The sequence below is a fragment of the Danio aesculapii genome, chromosome 2, assembly GCF_903798145.1.
Source record: "Danio aesculapii chromosome 2, fDanAes4.1, whole genome shotgun sequence".
In the NCBI taxonomy this organism is placed as follows: Eukaryota; Metazoa; Chordata; class Actinopteri; order Cypriniformes; family Danionidae; genus Danio; species Danio aesculapii.
In genome coordinates, this window is record NC_079436.1 from 23,617,303 (window position 1) to 23,636,623 (window position 19,321).

At 35.3% G+C, this 19,321-nt stretch overlaps 1 protein-coding gene across 1 annotated transcript in view; it reads right to left on the reverse strand.

The window, feature by feature from the left end:
* Positions 1–16,654, reverse strand: part of tgfbr1a (transforming growth factor, beta receptor 1 a) — a 73,093-nt gene extending 56,439 nt beyond the window's left edge. The window contains exon 1 of the mRNA XM_056475399.1: positions 16,557–16,654. Coding sequence (XP_056331374.1) covers positions 16,557–16,647 — 91 coding nt within the window. The 5' untranslated portion in view covers positions 16,648–16,654. The remainder of the gene's footprint in view (positions 1–16,556) is intronic.
* Between the last annotated feature and the right edge of the window lie 2,667 nt (positions 16,655–19,321).

Consider the following 19,321-nt stretch of genomic DNA (forward strand, 5'->3'; position numbering starts at 1 on the left):
CGTCCAGCCCTAATATAAATTCTTCATTTTGCTATGGCAAAGTTGTCATCATCAACTTTATAATACTTCCAGACCGCAGACATATTCGCGCTTTCCGCTTCAAGCTGCTTCCGTGTTCTATTTTGTCTGCATTTAACCAATAGCGTCTCTGCAACAAAGTGATATCATGCCACACACGTCGCTATGTGTGAAGTCAAGAAAGAGGTCTATCTGTGCCACCGCATAACTTTAGATGATACACATACATTCGAGTCCTGATTGGAAGGTAACCTCCAATTCCCATCGAGTCTAAATTCTGAAACTGCGTGATCGGCCCGATTTTCGATCATATGATTGGATCTGGACATCCCTAACTATAATTAAATACTCTTTTAAAGGAACGTGCTCAACAGTGTTCTTAATACCAGGTGTAAACAGGGCATATGGGTGTTGTGCAGTGATATGCTAATTTATTTTGTCAGACATTCATAGGCTTTTTTTAAAAATGGAGAATAAAACACTCCAACAGGCCAATCAGCACCAAGCCCTGGAACTAACCATTTTATAAAAACCCATTATGTTTTATTTATTCAAGAACTGAAGCACAAACAAATGGAAAATGAATATGTTTTGTCAGTGAATAAGCAAAATATAAATGAGGGTTTAGGTTTACCTTGTTAATCTGTTTTGCTGATGAAAAGCCAATGGCAAAAAAAATAGTTTTTTGTCCATCTCCAAACTTACAATGCAGCCATTACTGCATCAATTACTTCTGTCGCTTAGCAACTGTAGTTGCAGAACTGAACCCATTGCCTTCAGTTACCTTTAAAAATCTTATTAAACACTCAACACAATCATTCACCTCACATCAACATTTTACAGAAATGTTAGTTAATTCATGTATGTAATTTATTTACTACTTCTGTCTTTACTCAAGGTGTTTTTTAAACATTTGAAGACTTCTGATGGCTTTTCAAAATGTAACTGATAGACAAGATAATATGATGAGCGCATGTTATGACTGGGTGTCTTTTTACTCACTGTCATAAAACTGAATGATATGAGGCTAGAAAAAAGGAAGTGGGTGTGTCCAGACAGCATACAGACTAAACCACAGCCAGTGTATTGAGTAATCTCTGAGTGTTCTGGCATTTCCATCAGTTCTCTACACTAAATGAAGGCAGGTTTCTGTCCTAGGCAACTGGAAAGAAAATATCACATTCTTTTAATAGCACTGGAAATGGAGAGAATAGAAGACAAAACAAAATACAGATGAGCAGAGCTGAATCAGCTGGTTTTCATATCACCTGATGCATGTATCACACCTGACAAACACTTACAAAGCTTGACATATACTTTTGGTATATGTCAGTAATGTATGTTTGGGTTCAGAATAAATTTCTAAAAGAATCGAACAATTTATTTGGTGTGAAATACATCACATTTGTCAAAAGTGACAATATGTTTGTTAGAGCTGCACAATACATTGTTTCAGCATTGATATTGCAATGTGATGATTTTGGATTATTATTGATAATTTCACAAGTATTTTGAGGGCTGTGACTGTGTAAGAGTTTTAAAAGCATTCAGGCATTAGAAATTGTACGGTTTATAAGTTTGACAAATTAATAATGATTAATTTTATTTAATTGTTTCTAAAACAAAGACTATCCAGTATTATTTTACATTTTATTAATCAATTACTGCATATACGAATACAGTTTGACGCCTGGGAAAACAATCAAATGCTGTTTATTTAATTTGTGTATTTTTCATTATTGAATTTATCTATGCTTGTAAATTGTTTATTATATTTTATGCAATCCCCTGCAGAATCATCCCAATCAATCTAAAATTATTAATAATTTCCAACTAGTTATTAAACTCATCTAGTGAAAATGTATTCATTTCGCAATATATATCGCAATGTTAGATTTTTCCAATACCATGCAGCATAATGTTTATGATTTGTATTTCTAAGAAATTCTGTTTTTTTTTTTTTACTTTGCATTCATTGAAAAAGGAATTTGTATTCCTTTAAATGGGTGGTCCACTACGATATCATATTTTAAACTTTAGTTGATGTGTAATGTAGCTGTGTGAAAGTGAACAACATCTCTGAATGTAATACGCTCAAAGTTCAATGCAAAGGGTGACATTGGCTTTTACAGAGTTAGCTTAGCAAAGTCAGCGAACAAAGTTTGGGGACTACAATAAAAAAATCTCCGGGCTAGTGAGATTACAAGCACTTCAGGTTATGCGCATACACCATGAGCATACACCCTGCACAGCAAAGGAGCATGGCCAGAGACGCTGTAATGCTGTAATGTAGCAGAGAAAGCTAAAATGCCATCCAAACGCTGCTATTCCCACAGAGCTTGTTCAGTTTCTGTATTTGGGCTTCCAAAGGACACAACACAAAGACAGAAGTGCTTACAATTTAATTTAATCATGTTCCAGAGAATTTAAAAAAAAATAGAGCATTTGACAAAGGAGAACTTCCAGAATAAGTTCCCAGTTCAGTGATGATTCAGCTAAATACTCCTCAAAGAAGCAGCTCCAACAAGCAGAAGCTGTGGATTGTGAGCAACAACCTGTAAGTATCTTTATTTGTTAAAATTGATCTATGACATGCACAGTGTCTAGCGTTAACGGTATGTTGTAGCAAGGATGCAAACAATGGGAAATGCTGTTTGCCACTGTTAACAATTTAGCTACAAATTCATATTCAGTCAAATCGCTGTAAACACAGACCATCTTCAGCAGCGCTGCAGTGTCTCACTATACTGACGCTTTCATTGCCTCTCCATGCGGCCGTGTTCCCTGTATTCTACATCTCAAAAAACAAGCTCGCAAAAGATATGGGAACGTTTCATTTAATTACATATGCTTATTCCGAATATATGTGAAAGACACTTGTCAGATTTTATTTGTATTTTATTATTTATTTTTTTTATTTTGTCCGATTTTTTATTTTATAGAGAGCAAGCATAAGGTTCAGCTGTGTGCTCTTCAATTTCCGTCTGATTCAGCTCAAACTGATATGGCTAACAGCTACTCTGACTGACTGTTTACACAGCAAAAAAGCGTGTGCTTGAAGATGCGTGAAGCTTTTCCTGGTGATGTGGAGCCAATCAGCGAATCACAGCACATTATGTTAGCGGACCAATCAAGCCTCTTGAGGGTGGGCTTTTCAGAAGAACTAGGAAATATGACATATGACGTTTTCATGTTAGCTGAGTAGCTGTATATAATCAAACTAAGATATATGAAATGATAACGTGATTTTCTGCAAATAAAGCATGAGAACACATTGCTTTGCATCTTATAAACACAACCAAGCCTTAAAAATACATTCTGGACCTCCCATTTAAAAATCCATCCGTGTAAACTGATTAATAGAGCCAAAACATGCTCTGTTATCAGCTAGTTAATATTTGTATTCATTTTTGAATATCTAGATATTCATTATGTCACATTCTGGATTAGTTTTAGAGGTTTCAAAGGGTATGATAGTGTGACATGTCTTTGAATGACTGATTGTGATACCATGCATGTACATTAGGAAAATAAGTTGTCCAAGAACAGAGCACAGATCACCCCAGTAGACAGATAAAGCACAGATAATATATTCAAAAAATTTGTTTGCTCAAACATTCCTTTAAATTAGCTAAAATGAGTGTACCCACAAGATTGTGTCCGCTTAATGACAAAGCCTAATTAAATAAAACAGGAAATATAAATAAGCAATCCTCCCATATATAATAGAAAAATATCTAAAAACAGCAACAACACAATAAAAACTTAAATGTGAGACAACTTCATACACTAAAAAAATTATTCAAAGATGATTCCTTGGATTTACTAAATTTTATAGATATAAATTATGTGGTTGTAAACTATTTATTTGGGCTAAATTTAAACAAACAAATTAAGTTGAACATTATTAAATTTAATTTGTTTGTTTAAATTCAACACAAATAAATTGTTCGCAACAGTTTTGCATGCAACACTTTTTTCAGAGTACTAGCTCTCTCTGCATTACTACAGGTGTGAAGACCTTCAACTTACGCATTCTCCAACCACTTCCAGAGGCAATCAATAATACAACATATCAGATTGCTTTCATAATTTAAACCCTCATTTGGTTGAATGCATTCAAAAAAACCTTTATAAAACAAGCTACTCTATACGGACATTATGTGATTGCTATGGGATGTGTTGAATAAGGTGTTTATAATGTTTTCCCTGCAGATTCCCTAGTGTTGTGATAAAATTGTAGTTTTCATCCACATCCTGTTCATTCCCTTGCTTTCCAGCTCCCTCATAAGATGCGTAACATGGGTTCATTCATTAAACAGCACTGAACACTCCCACAAAAGTTATGTAGAGCTTAATGAAATAAGATAGAAGCATCTCAATTAAATCTAAACCCAAGTGGTCATAAGAGAAGCATCTTAACGCATGTTAATACCAGGTAGAAGCGGTAATCTGTCTCATCTGACCACTTGTGATCTCTGAAAACACGTTAATACCAGGTGGATTACAGGTATTAAAATGCATTAACAAGACCTACTTGCTGGTTTCATTTGATCCCCAAGTCTGGTCTGCTGAAAGGTTTTAAAGAGGGGTTTCTGGCACTTTTCAGCTAGTCAGGCTGATGTGTTTTTTAGCAACATGAGTAATAAATAGATTTTATTCAAAAGCTGCACTCTCACATATGCTCTCCTATAACATGGTGACAAAATTTTTTCGAGGGGTGCAAAAGGTAAAATTCTGCTTTATATTATCTGAGGGTATTGGAAGCCACCCTCTGCCTCTGAACACATTTTCTTTAGTCGTATGTGCATTCGGCAGGGACCGGGAGTCAGACGTCGTAAACTGCCAAGACTGGAAAACATTACACACAAAGCTCTGCGTCCAAATCAGTCGCCTGCTGTGAGTCACACTCAGAAACACACTGTGGCCAAAAAACAAAATGCCACCAGCTTAATCCAGATTACCACAACAAACAGACACTCGATCCCTAACTGTATGACCAAAACAAACAATGACATGGGAAAATAAGATTATATAATAGACAAATGAAAAAAACATGAATTCAAAATCCTGTATACATCATTTAATCAACTTTTCAATCAGTGTAACCCCAGTCTGACATGGCATATTTGCTGACTGAACAGAAGAACGATCATTGGTTGTTAATTTGTTGACAGAAATGCTTTCTGAGAATTAAATTTCAGTGTATTTGCTGTTGTCTGAAGCATGGTGAGAGTCAATAACCCACTCTGTAAACATTTATGTTGACCCTCTGCTATTTCCACATGAGAGAAAATGCTCAGGCGTGCACGAATATCTCAATGGATTTCTCTTAGCAAAGGTTCCTATCTGTTTATCAGTGACAGTGCCCATAGAGGTTACTCATTAATGACTGGTTGTGATGATAAAGGTGTGTTTTTAACCCAGGAATTTCTAATATATTGAAAATTATTAAAAATAAAAAATTACTGTCTTTACTGAGTGAGCAGGTCATAATTTGAATCCCTTGCACCGACTCAGAAATGTTCAATCTAAGAAAAGAATCTCGGAAAATAAGAGTAGCTATGTGCTGACCCACATTTTTAGTGAGGCATTCTGTGACAGCAAACACAGCCTGATATAGAAAGCGTTCAATACCATTATCCCAATGTTGGCCTGACATTATTCAAAACATCACATTGACATTTTAAACTGCAAAATAATGCAGTTTTAGTACACATTATAATCAGTTCGAATACTTACACTCTAATTATTCTGCCACAGAACGCTTTTGTCTCACAGGCCCAGTTTACACCTGGGACTTGGGATGCCAAAATGATGTGTAAGCACAAACTGAGTGCCAAAAATGGCATACAGCTTCCCACTCTCAGGAGTTATAAAGAAAAGATTTTGTATTATATAATAGCATGAGCACTGTCTGCACACTCAAGATCATTTGTTTATTGATAACTCCAAATAATTACCTTACTGAAGAGAACACAGCACATTTATACTAAAATATATGTACAAATCAGTCTTAATAACCTTACATGCATTTTGCGTATGTAATAGAGGGGCCTCAAAATGAAGCAAAGCAGAAAATGGGAACAAATGTATGAAATCCTTTGAAAAATGTGGCAAATTTTGGATGAATAAACCAACACAAAAAAGCGGAGTGTCTTTAGGAAAAAGTTGTTTAAATTGTATAAATTGTAATAGAAGTATTACTATTGTACAGAAAAATGTACATAATAAAAATACATAAATTATTATAAATCAATTTTGTTTCCTTTTCATTTTAACTGGAACCTAATGAGATTTGAGAGGGAAAAAGTATTTCAAATCTCAAAGATTTAATTGTAAAGCCTAATTTGTAAAATTATATAAATGTACACAAACTGTATAATTGCAATTTATTCAAAACTGTATAAATGTAACAAATGGAAATCAGTTAGATATACTCAAATTTAATTTAACCTAAGGCCAGGAAAAAAACATACCCAGAGAAATGGATGGACTTGGGGGAAATTTAAACAGACTCAATTTAAGTGAAGACTTCATAAGAAAAGAAAATGCATTAAAGTTTCATGCTTTCAGAAGTTTCCCAAAGCATTTTAAAACATTGATGTGTTTTTAATTGATTTGTCAGATAAGACTGTTTTTAATTCCTGTGGGTTCTAAAACTGCAGAAATCTTATTAACGAACTAACAGAGTTTTAAAAAAGTAATCATTTTCATTCAAATAAACACCAGTCTCTGCTGTGCACGTCACTTGTGAGAGCTGGTCTGGCAAAACAGACTGTATCTCTGCCAGACACCTTTAGAAGTCAATCTGACCATTAGTCTGTGATTGGCTGCAGGGGCGGACTGACCATCTAGCAGACCGGGCACTTTCCCGGTGGGCCGACGTACTTTTTGGGCCGGGCTGATCATCGTCTTATGATTTGATCGGCCCATAAAAGGCTTAGCAGCCTATCGTTTTTTTTTCTGCCTTATTAATTGACGCTGCTGTGATCTGTGACTCTCTGAAAGTAGATGCTTTTTTTCCTGGACAGACAGACCGGGCCGGCCCATGTGACACTCTGCAGCCCATTGGCTCTTTTCGGTATTGACATTGGGCTGGCCCAATCACAAACTCCTATTTTGGACTCTGTGTGAGCGTGCGTCGTCTGTGTGTATTTGTCCAAATAGTCGAGAGTCAGAGAGAAGAAACGCAAGGGAGGCGCAGAGAAATTGCAGGAAATACACCAGGGTTTCATTTAGCGGTTCTGAAAAGTTCTCTGTTCATTCTAGTACACGGCTAAAAGCGCAAATCACGTGACCACACACATGCACACTCTCCAGTAGTTCAGCGGGTAAGCATAAACCCCAGGTGAGAGTATAGTGCATGTCAGACAGTTCATCTGCTGGATGATCTCATTTCACTACAGTTGTTAAACGTGATATTGAATTCATCTTGTTGTCTCTATCTAACAACTCTTATGTCTTTTGAATCACTTGTTCTCAGCTAACTGTTTTGGCTGAGTGCAAAGATAAGATTTAAATTTAATGTACGTTATACTGTTATAATGGCCATTATTGATTATTTAAACTGATATTCTGCAAAAGAGACAGGGTAAAGTTCATTCTTTTCAATGGAAATGAAAGGATGCAGTTATATTTAAGTGTTTTGTTATAAATATGCAGAGTGGAGATGATGCTCATATAAATATGCAGCTACACGAGGCTGCTTGGTGTCTGTTAATCATAATATCATCAAAATGAAACAAATTTGACTTATATTATGTTTTCATTGTTTAGATAGTGAAACAGCAAGCAGGATGAGGTGAATGAGGTTATAAAGTACACCGTTTCCTTTGAAGATTTACCCATGCATTAGCAGGCAGTTTTTGTTATGTTTATTATTGAATATAGGCTGAGTGAATAGTGTATTGAATAAGCTAAATTGACTGTAGTGTATGAGTGTGTGTGAATGAGTTTGTATGGGAGATTTCCAATATTGGGTTGTGGCTGGAAAGGCATCTGCTGCATAAAACATGCTGGAATAGTTGGAAGTTCATTCCACGGTGGCAACCCCTAATAAATAAGGGACTTATGCGAAGAAAAATAAATGAATGAATAGTGTGTTTTTTACAACTCAACAAATATCTTTATGGACAGTATACATAAATTAAATTGAGATTAAAGTTTGTATTTATTTATTTCATATATATGGCTTTTGTGTTTTATAAAATATGAGTTGATAAAAACATTGTACGTGCATAGATAGATAGCATTTTGATTGAATTTAGTGGGCCGCTCTGGCCAAAAATGCCAGGGCCGATTTTTTGCCCCAGTCCAGCCCTGATTGGCTGTCTGGCTACATCTGATGCTTATGTACTGTTCTCAACGATCCCAAAAAAATGATAAACCTGGCTGCTTCATGTTTCATTTCAGAGAATTTTTTTAAATATTATTATTTTTCCTTATCGTACGATTTCCTGTTGTTTGTATATATTAGTTCTGAGAGTAACTCTTGCTAACATTGGATTAAAATTACATTTAATTTAATATTTTACATATTATTAGGGCTAAAAGCAAACAATAAAAATAAAATCTCAGATCTCAGACAACACTGCTGACGCTAAACAGGGTTTGACTGGGTTTGTCAGTTTTTGAGGTTTCAAGACACGTCTCTGTTGTGGTCTGCACTTTTTGCAGCATTTCTATACTTGCATGTGTTGTTAGAATTAACTTGCTTGAGGTTTTCTCAGTTTGTTAATGTTTTTCTATTCACATGTGGTTTCTTGCAGTGTGTTTGAGCTCTCTCAGCCACAAAATAGTATACTCTCATGCTTCAATGTATTTTCTGGAGCCACAGGGAGTAACAGGAGCACAAGACAGAACAAAGACAAACACTACCTGTAACTTCAGACCACAGTTCACAGCTCAGCAAACACAAACTGAGTCCTTTCAGACTGTATAATCAATGATAAATCTTTGTGTCAGACGAAGCTCAGTGAAAGAGCTGGAGTAAAAAGGATGTCTCTTCTCTCCTTATCACAGTATGTAAATCCAGGACATCCCACCCACACATACATCACACATGTAGTACAAGAATGAACAGATCTTTATGATTTTTGCCAAGTTATCTATTTTAAAATGTAAATAATACACAAAATGTTCAATGACTTTATAGTTGAGTTGGCTCCACATGTGCAACATCCTATGTTCTCTGTGGGAAACTTTGTGAGTCTTTGGGTCCAAGTATGAAGAATTTTTCTTAAAAAAAAAAGAAATAGCTAGCAGTTCTGAACCAAATAAAACAGTAGTTGTGTTTTTCCACCTCTTAAAGGATGTCATTGATCTCAGATTGCAGCTTTTTTTATTATTTGTACACTGTACCGATTGATTTTAATATGATTAGTTGACTTCACTTCAAAAAGTGAGTTAATCCATTGCATTACTTTATGTAAATCAACTATTGTGCCTTATTTTTAAAAATTAAGTTATACCAACTTAATGAGTCCAAATTACAACATGTTTACCCAGTTATTTAAGTTGAGTCAACTTGTCACTTTTAATGTAACAGGTTTACTCTAAATAAACTAATAATTAACTCTAAACTAAATAAACTCTAAACTAAATAACTTAATAATTGCTGATTACTAATTTCTTTTTACAGTGTAAACATTTATATCATGAATTTCTGTCATTATGCTCCTTTTCACAACAGTGAATTAATTTGGTAACAAACTTATACTCAAACTCATATATGGGGTCCGTACTTCGTTCGTGGGTTACTCAATTACCTGGACTTGACAATTCAACATGATTTAGCATCATTTTGTTCCTTAAAACTCATCCAAGAGCAACAGGTCTGGTAGCTCAAACCTGCTCGGGAGCAGGCTATTTCATATAAACAGGATTAGATCGGGTTTTTTTAAGCAAAGGTAATAGTGAAAGTATGTACCGAATTCTGATATTTTCTTACAGTAGTAGTTATGTACACTTGTAAAATTAGTAAATAGTTTAAACAAATTATATATATATTTAAAAAATATATAGGGCTGCAAGGTGGCGTTCACCTCACAGCAAGGTCGCTGGTTTGAGTCACGGCTGGGTTAGTTGGCGTTTCTGTGTGGAGTTTGCATGTTTTCCCCATGTTTGATTGGGTTTCCTCCGGGTGCTCCGGTTTCCCCCATAAGTCCAAAGAAATTGTCTAAATTGGCTAAATTGTCCATAGTGTATGTGTGTGAATGAGTGTGTATGGATGTTTCCCAGAGATGGGTTGCAGCTGGAAGGGCATCTGATGCCTAAAACATATGCTGGATAAGTTGGCGGTTCATCCAGATAAATAAAGGGACTAAGCCGAAAAGAAAATGAATGAATGAATGAATGAGTAAAAAAATTATATATATAAATAAAACTTGTATATGAAACTTATATATAAATAAAAAGACTGTCACAGCACAGGGTGGTTCAAAAAGAACATTTATTAATATGGACTTTTTAGATACAAACATGTACAATTTTAAGGTACCAGCTTTAGTACAATTTGTGTATGATAATAATAGACACCTAATATTCGACTTTTTTTTTTTTTATTAAATAATTTATGCAGTCAAACACATATTTTGACAGCTAATATGACAGTGATTTGATGAATGAAGTATAAAGCATGGAGCCCACAATAAAGGTGGAAAGTTATTGTATATCATATTTAGCAAACCGTTAACTATAAATTATATGTAACTTTGCTCACATAAATAATTGAATATTAATCAGATGATGTCATTACGCTGATGTGCAGTCAGCCAATGTTGCATTGCTGATCATGATTTTGAGGATCGATAGATCTGTCCTTTAAAGGGGAAATGAAGCACTCAGTGAAGTTTACCTTATTTTGTACATTGGATTCCACTTAAATGAAAATATATTAAACAAACTCGATTAATGTAACCATTTAGCAGAAAATGGCGTGTTTTACTATCGATTTTAGACCTAGGGAGCAGCCATCTTGGAATGCCGCTGTGTCTGACGTCACGGGGTTGGTTGAATTTCCTTCGCTGAACAGAACCAATGGAAGTAAAGGAGACTGTAAAGCCTAATTTAAACCAATGCGTAAAGTTGTGGGTGTGGAGCTGCTGCAAATACAAGCATCAGATGTGTGTAATATAAAAGTATATATTTTTCGCCAGAATCAAGCTCAGTGGGGGAGGGGTGAAAGTTTAAGTGAAAGTACCCGCCCCAATTACATCAGCACCGGGCCTAGTTGAAACCACAGGCAGTCAGGCAGCACAATACAGAGTGAATCACTGTAATGGGGCGGGTACTTTTACTTTTCACTGCTACCCTCCCTCACCTCTGCTCATGTTCAAACTAAAAGATCGGCACGGGGTTTCTTATGGCAGTGTTTTATCCTTTATACATGTTGAGAGATCGAGTTGGTTGACTTGATAAGGGAATATGCCTTGACATAACCTACACAGATGTTACTTAGTAAAGTGTGGGAAGTCATGTATCATTTTAATCGTTGCGTTAGTCTGAATGTAGCGCTGGAGCAGCATGAGAGAGTGGACTACAGCGGATCAAACGAACAGTATTAACAAAAAAAAAAAAAATACACAACTGAAGACACTTAAATGCTTGTATTTGTTGTATTTGCTGCAGCTCTGTGATGTTCGTCCACAACTTCATGCAGTGGGTTAAATTAGGCTGTCCAGTCTCTGTGTTCAGTCCGTTACAATCATGGTGGAAACCCAGACAGGCTGTCAGGCAGCGTAATACAGAAAGTGAATCAAAGCGCATCAAATGATCTGTAATTAAAAGGGGGAAAAAGAAAAATAGAATAAATATCTATACTTTTATATTAGAGACACATCTGATGCTTGTATTTGCAGCAGCTCCACACCCACAACTTTACGCATTGGGTTAAATTAGGCTTTACAGTCTCCTTTACTTCCATTGTTTCTGTTCAGCGAAAGAAACTCAACCAACCCCGTGACGTCAGACACAGCAACATTCCAAGATGTCTGCGCCCTAGGTCTAAAATCTATAGTAAAACACACCGTTTTCTGCTAAATGGTTACATTAATTGAGTTTGTTTAATATATTTTCATTAAAGTGGAATCAAATGTACAAAATAAGGTAAACTTCACTGAGTGCTTCATTTCCCCTTTAACATACATGCAGCGATTTCAGATCAGTTCATCCAGACATTCTAATTTGATTCACAAACTTGTTTGAAAAACCAAACTAGCCAGAAATCAGTTATCAAGATTGAAAGATCCAGGATCTGCAAAATCATCTTTGATCATTTAAGCAAGGTATGAAGAATGGACCCCCGTATGGGAATGACCCTTTGTTTATAGTGGATTCCAATGTTTAGAAAATATAGTCTATAAATCAAAATGTATGAGAAAATTCCAAATTACTAATTTGATTATTATCACTAATTGGGAACAGTGGTAATTCCTCTCTCTCTCTAATGTTTCAGTGGTCTGTCACTAAATCAAAGCATTACACCATAGATACTCATAAAACAAGAGACTGCCAGGAAAAAGAACAGGACTGAACTTTCAGAAAATGATTACTAAACTTCTCTTTGAAATTTTTGGATACTTATAGGACAACATATAACATTGCATTAGTATTAACAACTGTAAAGATCCGAGAAGCCGTCACGCAACAAAAGAATAAACAACTTAAACCAAAAGACTCAGCAAATGATCTACTAATTTCTGTTTCTGGTACAGTCTGCACAGCTTCAGCCAATCTGGTGTTGTCATGTGATATACAAACTCCTCAAACCCGAAGACTCGGCAGGTGAATTTATGATTTCCACTTCCAGACTGGTATAGACTGCAAACAGCTTATATGGATGTGACGTCAGGTCACAGAAGAACTAGTGAATCAGACTTGAAGTCTTTGGAGGTGAACTAATGGACTGGACAACTTAAAAGGCCAGTTAAGGAATGAATTCATCATTTCAGTTTCTAATCACTGAGACTAGGCTGCTATAGTGTTGCCCTATTCAAACGTGTTCATTGTGTAGATATGTCTGGGAATCTGCTTTTAACTTTTAAATATACCATTTAAATATATCCTGCAGAATTTAGCGTTAATAACTCAAAAAAGTCCCTTCCCATCACTTATTAAAGTTACCACAATCTTACCTAAATATTTGCCAGTTATTTACTCAAAGGAGAGGTGTTTTCAAAGGTTTATTTACATCCACACAGGTACTCTCGCACAAAAAGCCAGACAGGCTTATTAGCTTTATATAAATTTACCTCTGATCTGAGCTGTAATACTTTACTAGCTCTTTTATTAAATGGAAAGCTTACAGAAACAAATATGGGCTGGATGCAGCCTGCTTCTTATTTCTTATAGGTTGCAGCTATACTTCTTATTACACACACACACATGGTCAAGATGATCTGCTGCAGTTCAAACCGAACATCAGAATGGAGAAGAAAATATCCAATATTTTGCTCAAAAATTGTTTAATAAAGTTTTAATAAAGGCTTTAACTCTCAAGTAACCATTTATGGGAAAATACCAGATATTTCAAGTGTTCACACTGCTGATAATCAATAAAGCGTAATTGGCATGCTGTCCCGGGAGAGAGTCCTGAGCTCGTAATATCCTCTAGTTGGGCTCCCTCCCGTTAGAAGGAGTTTGAGCTCAGGAGGTCTCGAGAACTCCCCTGCTTTTCGCCGTGTGAAAAGTGTAAACTAAGGTTGTCTTAGGCGATAATTTAGTTTAGTCGATTGGCTATGGTGTATGTTTTTGGACCGTGGGAAAATACCTGGGATCTCGGGGGAAACCCACACAAACACGGGGAGAACATGCAAGCTTCACTAAGAAAGGAGGTTGGACCAGCAGTGTTCTTGCTGTGAAGCAACAGTGCAAGCCACTGGGCCGCCATGTTGCCCTATCGGAAAAAGTGTGGGAAGTAGTGGTGGAAGGGGGGGAACCTTCAAGATGAAGATAACTGGAGTGAAAAAAAACTCTGGTTATTTATAATGCCTCCATAATCATCTAACAGGGCAGATTAAGGAGCTAATGAGGTGCCAGCCGTGTTGATCAAAAACATGTGATCCTCTCGAAATTTGTTTATAAATAAACCGCACTAACTGCATACAGTTACTCCTAAAAATACTAAGATATGATTTTTTGCCCATCTCGCCCAGCCCCAATGTCATAAAGCACGAATCATCTCAGACTGGTTTCTTGAACATGACAATGAGTTCACTGTACTCATGGCCTCCACACTCACCAGATTTCAATCCAATAGAGCACCTTTAGGATGTGGTGGAACGGGAGATTCGCATTATGGATGTGCAGCTGACAATTCTGCAGCAACATGCGTGATGCTTTCATGTCAATATGGAACCAAATCTTTGAGGAATATTTCCAGTACCTTGTTGAATCTATGCCGCAAAGGATTAAGGCAGTTCTTCTGAAGGGGCTTCAACCCGGTAATAGTAAGATGTACCTAATAAAGTGGCCGATAAGTGAACGTTCATAGTCACTTTAGTCACCTTTCTTCTCCATTCTGATGCTTGGTTTAATCTTCACAAGATTTTCTTGACCACGTCTAATTTTTTATCACAAATGTTTGCCATGTGATTTGCTAATTAGATAATTGTTTAACAAGAAGTTGAACATCTATATGTAATAACATTGCCATTAGCGTATGTGTGTCTGAACTTCTTTAGTAAAATGTTTGTGTATTCTTTCTTTTTGCCATTCTTTCCTAAAATGTTAACATAAATGTTTGTGTACTCCCTTTCCCCATCTTCAGCTTCTGCGACATTCTACCAGAAACGTACATTTTTATTTATAAACAATGTGACAGGGCCTGATTGTTAGTTTGTCCTCCTCAAAAAATCATACAAAAACAAGCATAAAATTATACAATTCAATGATAGAACGCATCCTTGATCACCATCAGCTTCTCCTCCATCAAATGATGTCACGTCCGAGTTGTAGTTCTAAAGGTGTATTGCACGCATTTTCTGTTAAATTTAATGCAAATGTGACAGGACTGACAGAAACTTATTGTAAAATAGTATTTATTTGTACAAATTTATTTATAATTTCATGCGTTTAATCAATTTATGTGAATGATAACAACTTAAACTTGCTAATTCGAAAGTTTTTTCCCCTAAATTACTGTTTTTAGCATAACAAAACTATTAAAGTTGTAGGTTCAATTGGGCTGAGAACAAGGACAATGACAGTTTGTACAGTGTAAAAAGTTAATTTAGAACAAAAATCTGAGAACCAAATCAATGACATGAAAAACTCAGAGAAATCAACCATCAGTCCATTTTAGAAATTTTTGGGATGAAAGACTTTTTATTGACTGTATTTATGTTTTTCTTTCTACTTCCTTCTACTACCTTAATCTTAACTTTAGTCTAACCTTGTATTTCTTATTTTCTACTCTAATTGTTTTGTATAGCTTGACAGTTGAATGCAGGAATAATTGAATATTATTATTTGTCCTTGTGTGTTGGATTTTTGATTAATTGGAATGCTCAGAATGAGTGAAAACAGAACAGCGTGAGGTGAAAGCCTTTTGTTGGTGTAAAGGAATGCCAATGCACTGGAGCGAAGAATCCAAATACAAACAACAAGCCTCGTCCTGTTATCTCCCCACAAATCACACAGGCATTTAAACTGATGTTGTTATACGCAAGGTTGAGGTTTAAAAAGCAATGCTCTAAATGACATTTGTATCTTCGTTGCATATCAACTATAAAAAGCTGTGCGCGTGCGTTGTGAAAAACACTCTGGTCAAACAAACTGTTGCACCCGCTGACGTTCAATTCCCTTAAATTGACTTCACTAAAAACGATGGGTGGGTGATATCAGCTATCCCAGAGCTGCAGTCTGTTAAGAATAGCCTGCGATATTCGTAACGCACAAAAATAGTAAGTCACGATCTGTTATTACAACTCAAGTAAACATGTAAAACGGGTTCCACATAACTTGATAACAGATGCATCGATATGAAAGCTTTGATGTCAATTCGTGCGGATCAGGTATTGGCATGATCTGTCTGAGTTATGTCCTAAAACAATAAAGAAGAATGACATTTCACGACTGAGTTTTTTAAATGTCATAAAACAAACAAAAACGCCCAACACCGCATACACGTGCAGAACAGACGTAAAACAGGAACTGGCAGAAGAAGAATAAGCTACTCAAGCTCGCTTATGAAAGCAAATCTCGTCAACAGTTTCAAATGACTGAACATTTGATCTAGAGGTTGTTATAAATGAACAGGAGCTTTGAAGTATGGTAAAGAAACAAAGCGTCGCGATATCCAAACCTCGCGCGCCACTCAATCTCTCTTTCTGTCCGAAAACACACAAACACACTCACATACACTCCCTCAAACTGTTGGGGACGTGTCACGAAAACGACCAAACACTCAAACCAGCGCGAGCTTCGTATGACCTGCGCCATATTTGGACACCCTAGGTAGTGTTCTGTGGGAAAAATAAAACGCGCGAATAAACTTGAGAAATGCCTGCGAGAGGAAACTATAAAGTGTTGCGTACCTTGCGCCTTATGGGTCACCGAGAGGACTAGTAAAGCCAGCAGTAACGAGCGGCTGGTTAACGATGCTACGTCCATCGCGGCGGAGCTCATTCTTTAGGACTGGTCAGTTTTTTTCTTCTACTCACATTGAAGTAGTCGGGGTTTTCTTTGCTTCGCGAAAGGGAGCGCTCTGATTGGCCAACGCGGAGAATGAGGCTCCGCCCACCAGTGCTCACTTGTGCCCCTGCTTCAGTTTGGCCGGGGGTTCAACTGAGACTCTGTTCCCTGTTCTAAACTGTGTCTGAACTGAGTTCAGCTGAACGACGGTGAGAACATCGATCTGTTTTACGGTCAGCTTCTCAAAAAAAAAAAAAAAAAAAAAAAAAGATTCTCAAAAGATGTAATTCAAAGTAATCGTAATGAAATACTCGTGTCGTTCATTTCCTTTGCATAAAAAGTAAGAGATAAGAAATGATGCTGAAAACAACTTTAAGGTCACTCATATCTATTCATATAATATGCTAAAAATGCATTTATTTATAATAAATAAATGTTATTATATATCATGTAACACATACTGTATAATATAATGATAATATGTTTATATTTATTATAAACTTTATGTATTATATAATTAACTATATTATCAATATATCAAGAGGTCATTTGTAAAAACAGATATATACTGTATATCAGGCCCGCAGCCGGAGGGGGGGGGGGGGGGAGGGGGGGAGGGGGGGTATTCGGGAAACCACCCCCCACTGACAAAGTCCAAAAAAATGACCCCTTTATGAGCCCATTTTTCCCATTTGGACTGCTATGCCATCATACATTGTGAAAATTATCAATAGAAACAGGCTTTATTACAAATTTAATTTTTAATTATTTAAGTGGCCAAATTCAGACAGAGGAAAGTTAAATGAGCTGGCCAGTTTGTCATTTGTCTATATGCTATAGTTTTACCAGATTCCCTTAAAAAAAGATTAATGATAATAAATTTGTATTTAAAAATAAGTATTTTTATATATTTTTTTATGCTAATATCATAACAATATTTATAAAACTGCATTAACTAACAGTTTAAATCCAAATTTGTATATGAATACTTTGTAGTAAAATAGTATGGTAAGCACTTTGACAAAATTGTAGGAAATATTTTTGGTGCATCAAAAAAGTGTAGTTCGACAAGCTGATCCAGCAAAGATTTCACTAAAAAGCGAAATTAAATGGAAAATGAGGCAAATTACTGCAAAAAGGTCCACTTTTTCAGAATAAAGAACCACCCCTTTCAAAAGGCTGGCTACGGGCCTGTATAGATGCTATATATAAATAAGATGCATTATAACATTTTCTTTTTTCCATTCCTTTAAAACCAGTTTTAACACATTTTAATGTTTTTAATGAGTTTAATTTTTGTTATTTTTATTTCTTATACTTGTATTTCATGCTTCTTTTATGTAATGTTTCACGTTTTGTTTATTTAATGCACTTTGAATAACCAAATGTGCAATATAAATAAACTTGCCTAAAAAAACATAATTTATGGAAATGAATAAAAAACACACCGTCCCGTTGTTTTTTTGTTTTATTTTTGCAAACAAACTCTTCAGCTGAATCTAACAATTTATCATAAATGGTGTATACACCAATTAATCTATAACTAATATATAAATTATATTAAGGTACATCTCAATTAATGTTATATTGTGCAATATATGAATAGCAATAAATGAATTAATAATTAACATTATATTCATATAATACACAAAATATTGAACTACTAATAATAGTAATTATATGGTTCAATAATGCTCAATTGTAAAAATACTATTTATTATGTAATAAAGAAAATGCAATTGGTTTCAGTGTTTTCCTTACAATATAATAAAAAACTAATGAATTAATATATTAATAAACAATAGATGTTTTATTAAAAATATTAACATCATAGTTCTGTTATTACATAATGAATTTCATTGTATAAAAAAGTAAATGCAACTGTATGTTCTGTATATGGAATCTAAATTAATTATCAAATGAACATTTGATCTGTTAACTTGCCTATTGTTAATAATATTATTATTTTATATATGTTTCTTTACTCTTAATTCAGTTCATTTCTTATTATAATGCATATTATTACACATCAAAGAAAATGCAATTAGAACAACATCATAACATGTAATTGCATTTATGATGACATTAATAAGTCTAAACTATTGAAATGAACATTATTGTAAAAATTATATACCCTGCTTCGGATGTATCTTCTGAGCCATCCTGGCACATTGTACAGGCATAATAAAATAGGGGGAAGACTCTGAAGATTTGATGAGGCCAGAAATGACAGAACTATGAAGCCTGAAGGCAGAGATTGATGAGCTGCTATCATTCATCTGCACTTAGCAAACTCTCCTTCCTGATGCTCACAGTAGAATGGCACCATTTGAATCAGGCTGATGGGGCATTTCTATTCGCTAAGTACTGCTATGTAAACGAGTACAAAACAGAGCAAATGACATGCTGCAACGCAGCAGAAAGAGGACAGCAATGATTACTGCTATTAAGGTAAAACCTGGCATGAGTGCGTTCAGTATATAGAGAATAACACTAAAATAATTTAGCCTCTTTTCAGTTAATCAATAATATCAATATTACATGTTACATGCATGTTTTTAAATTATTATTACATGATTACTTATTATTATTACAGAATTTTTAAAATTACTATTATAAAATATATTCTGCTTTCTGTGTCTCTATTCTGCCCCTTTTGACCTGGTAA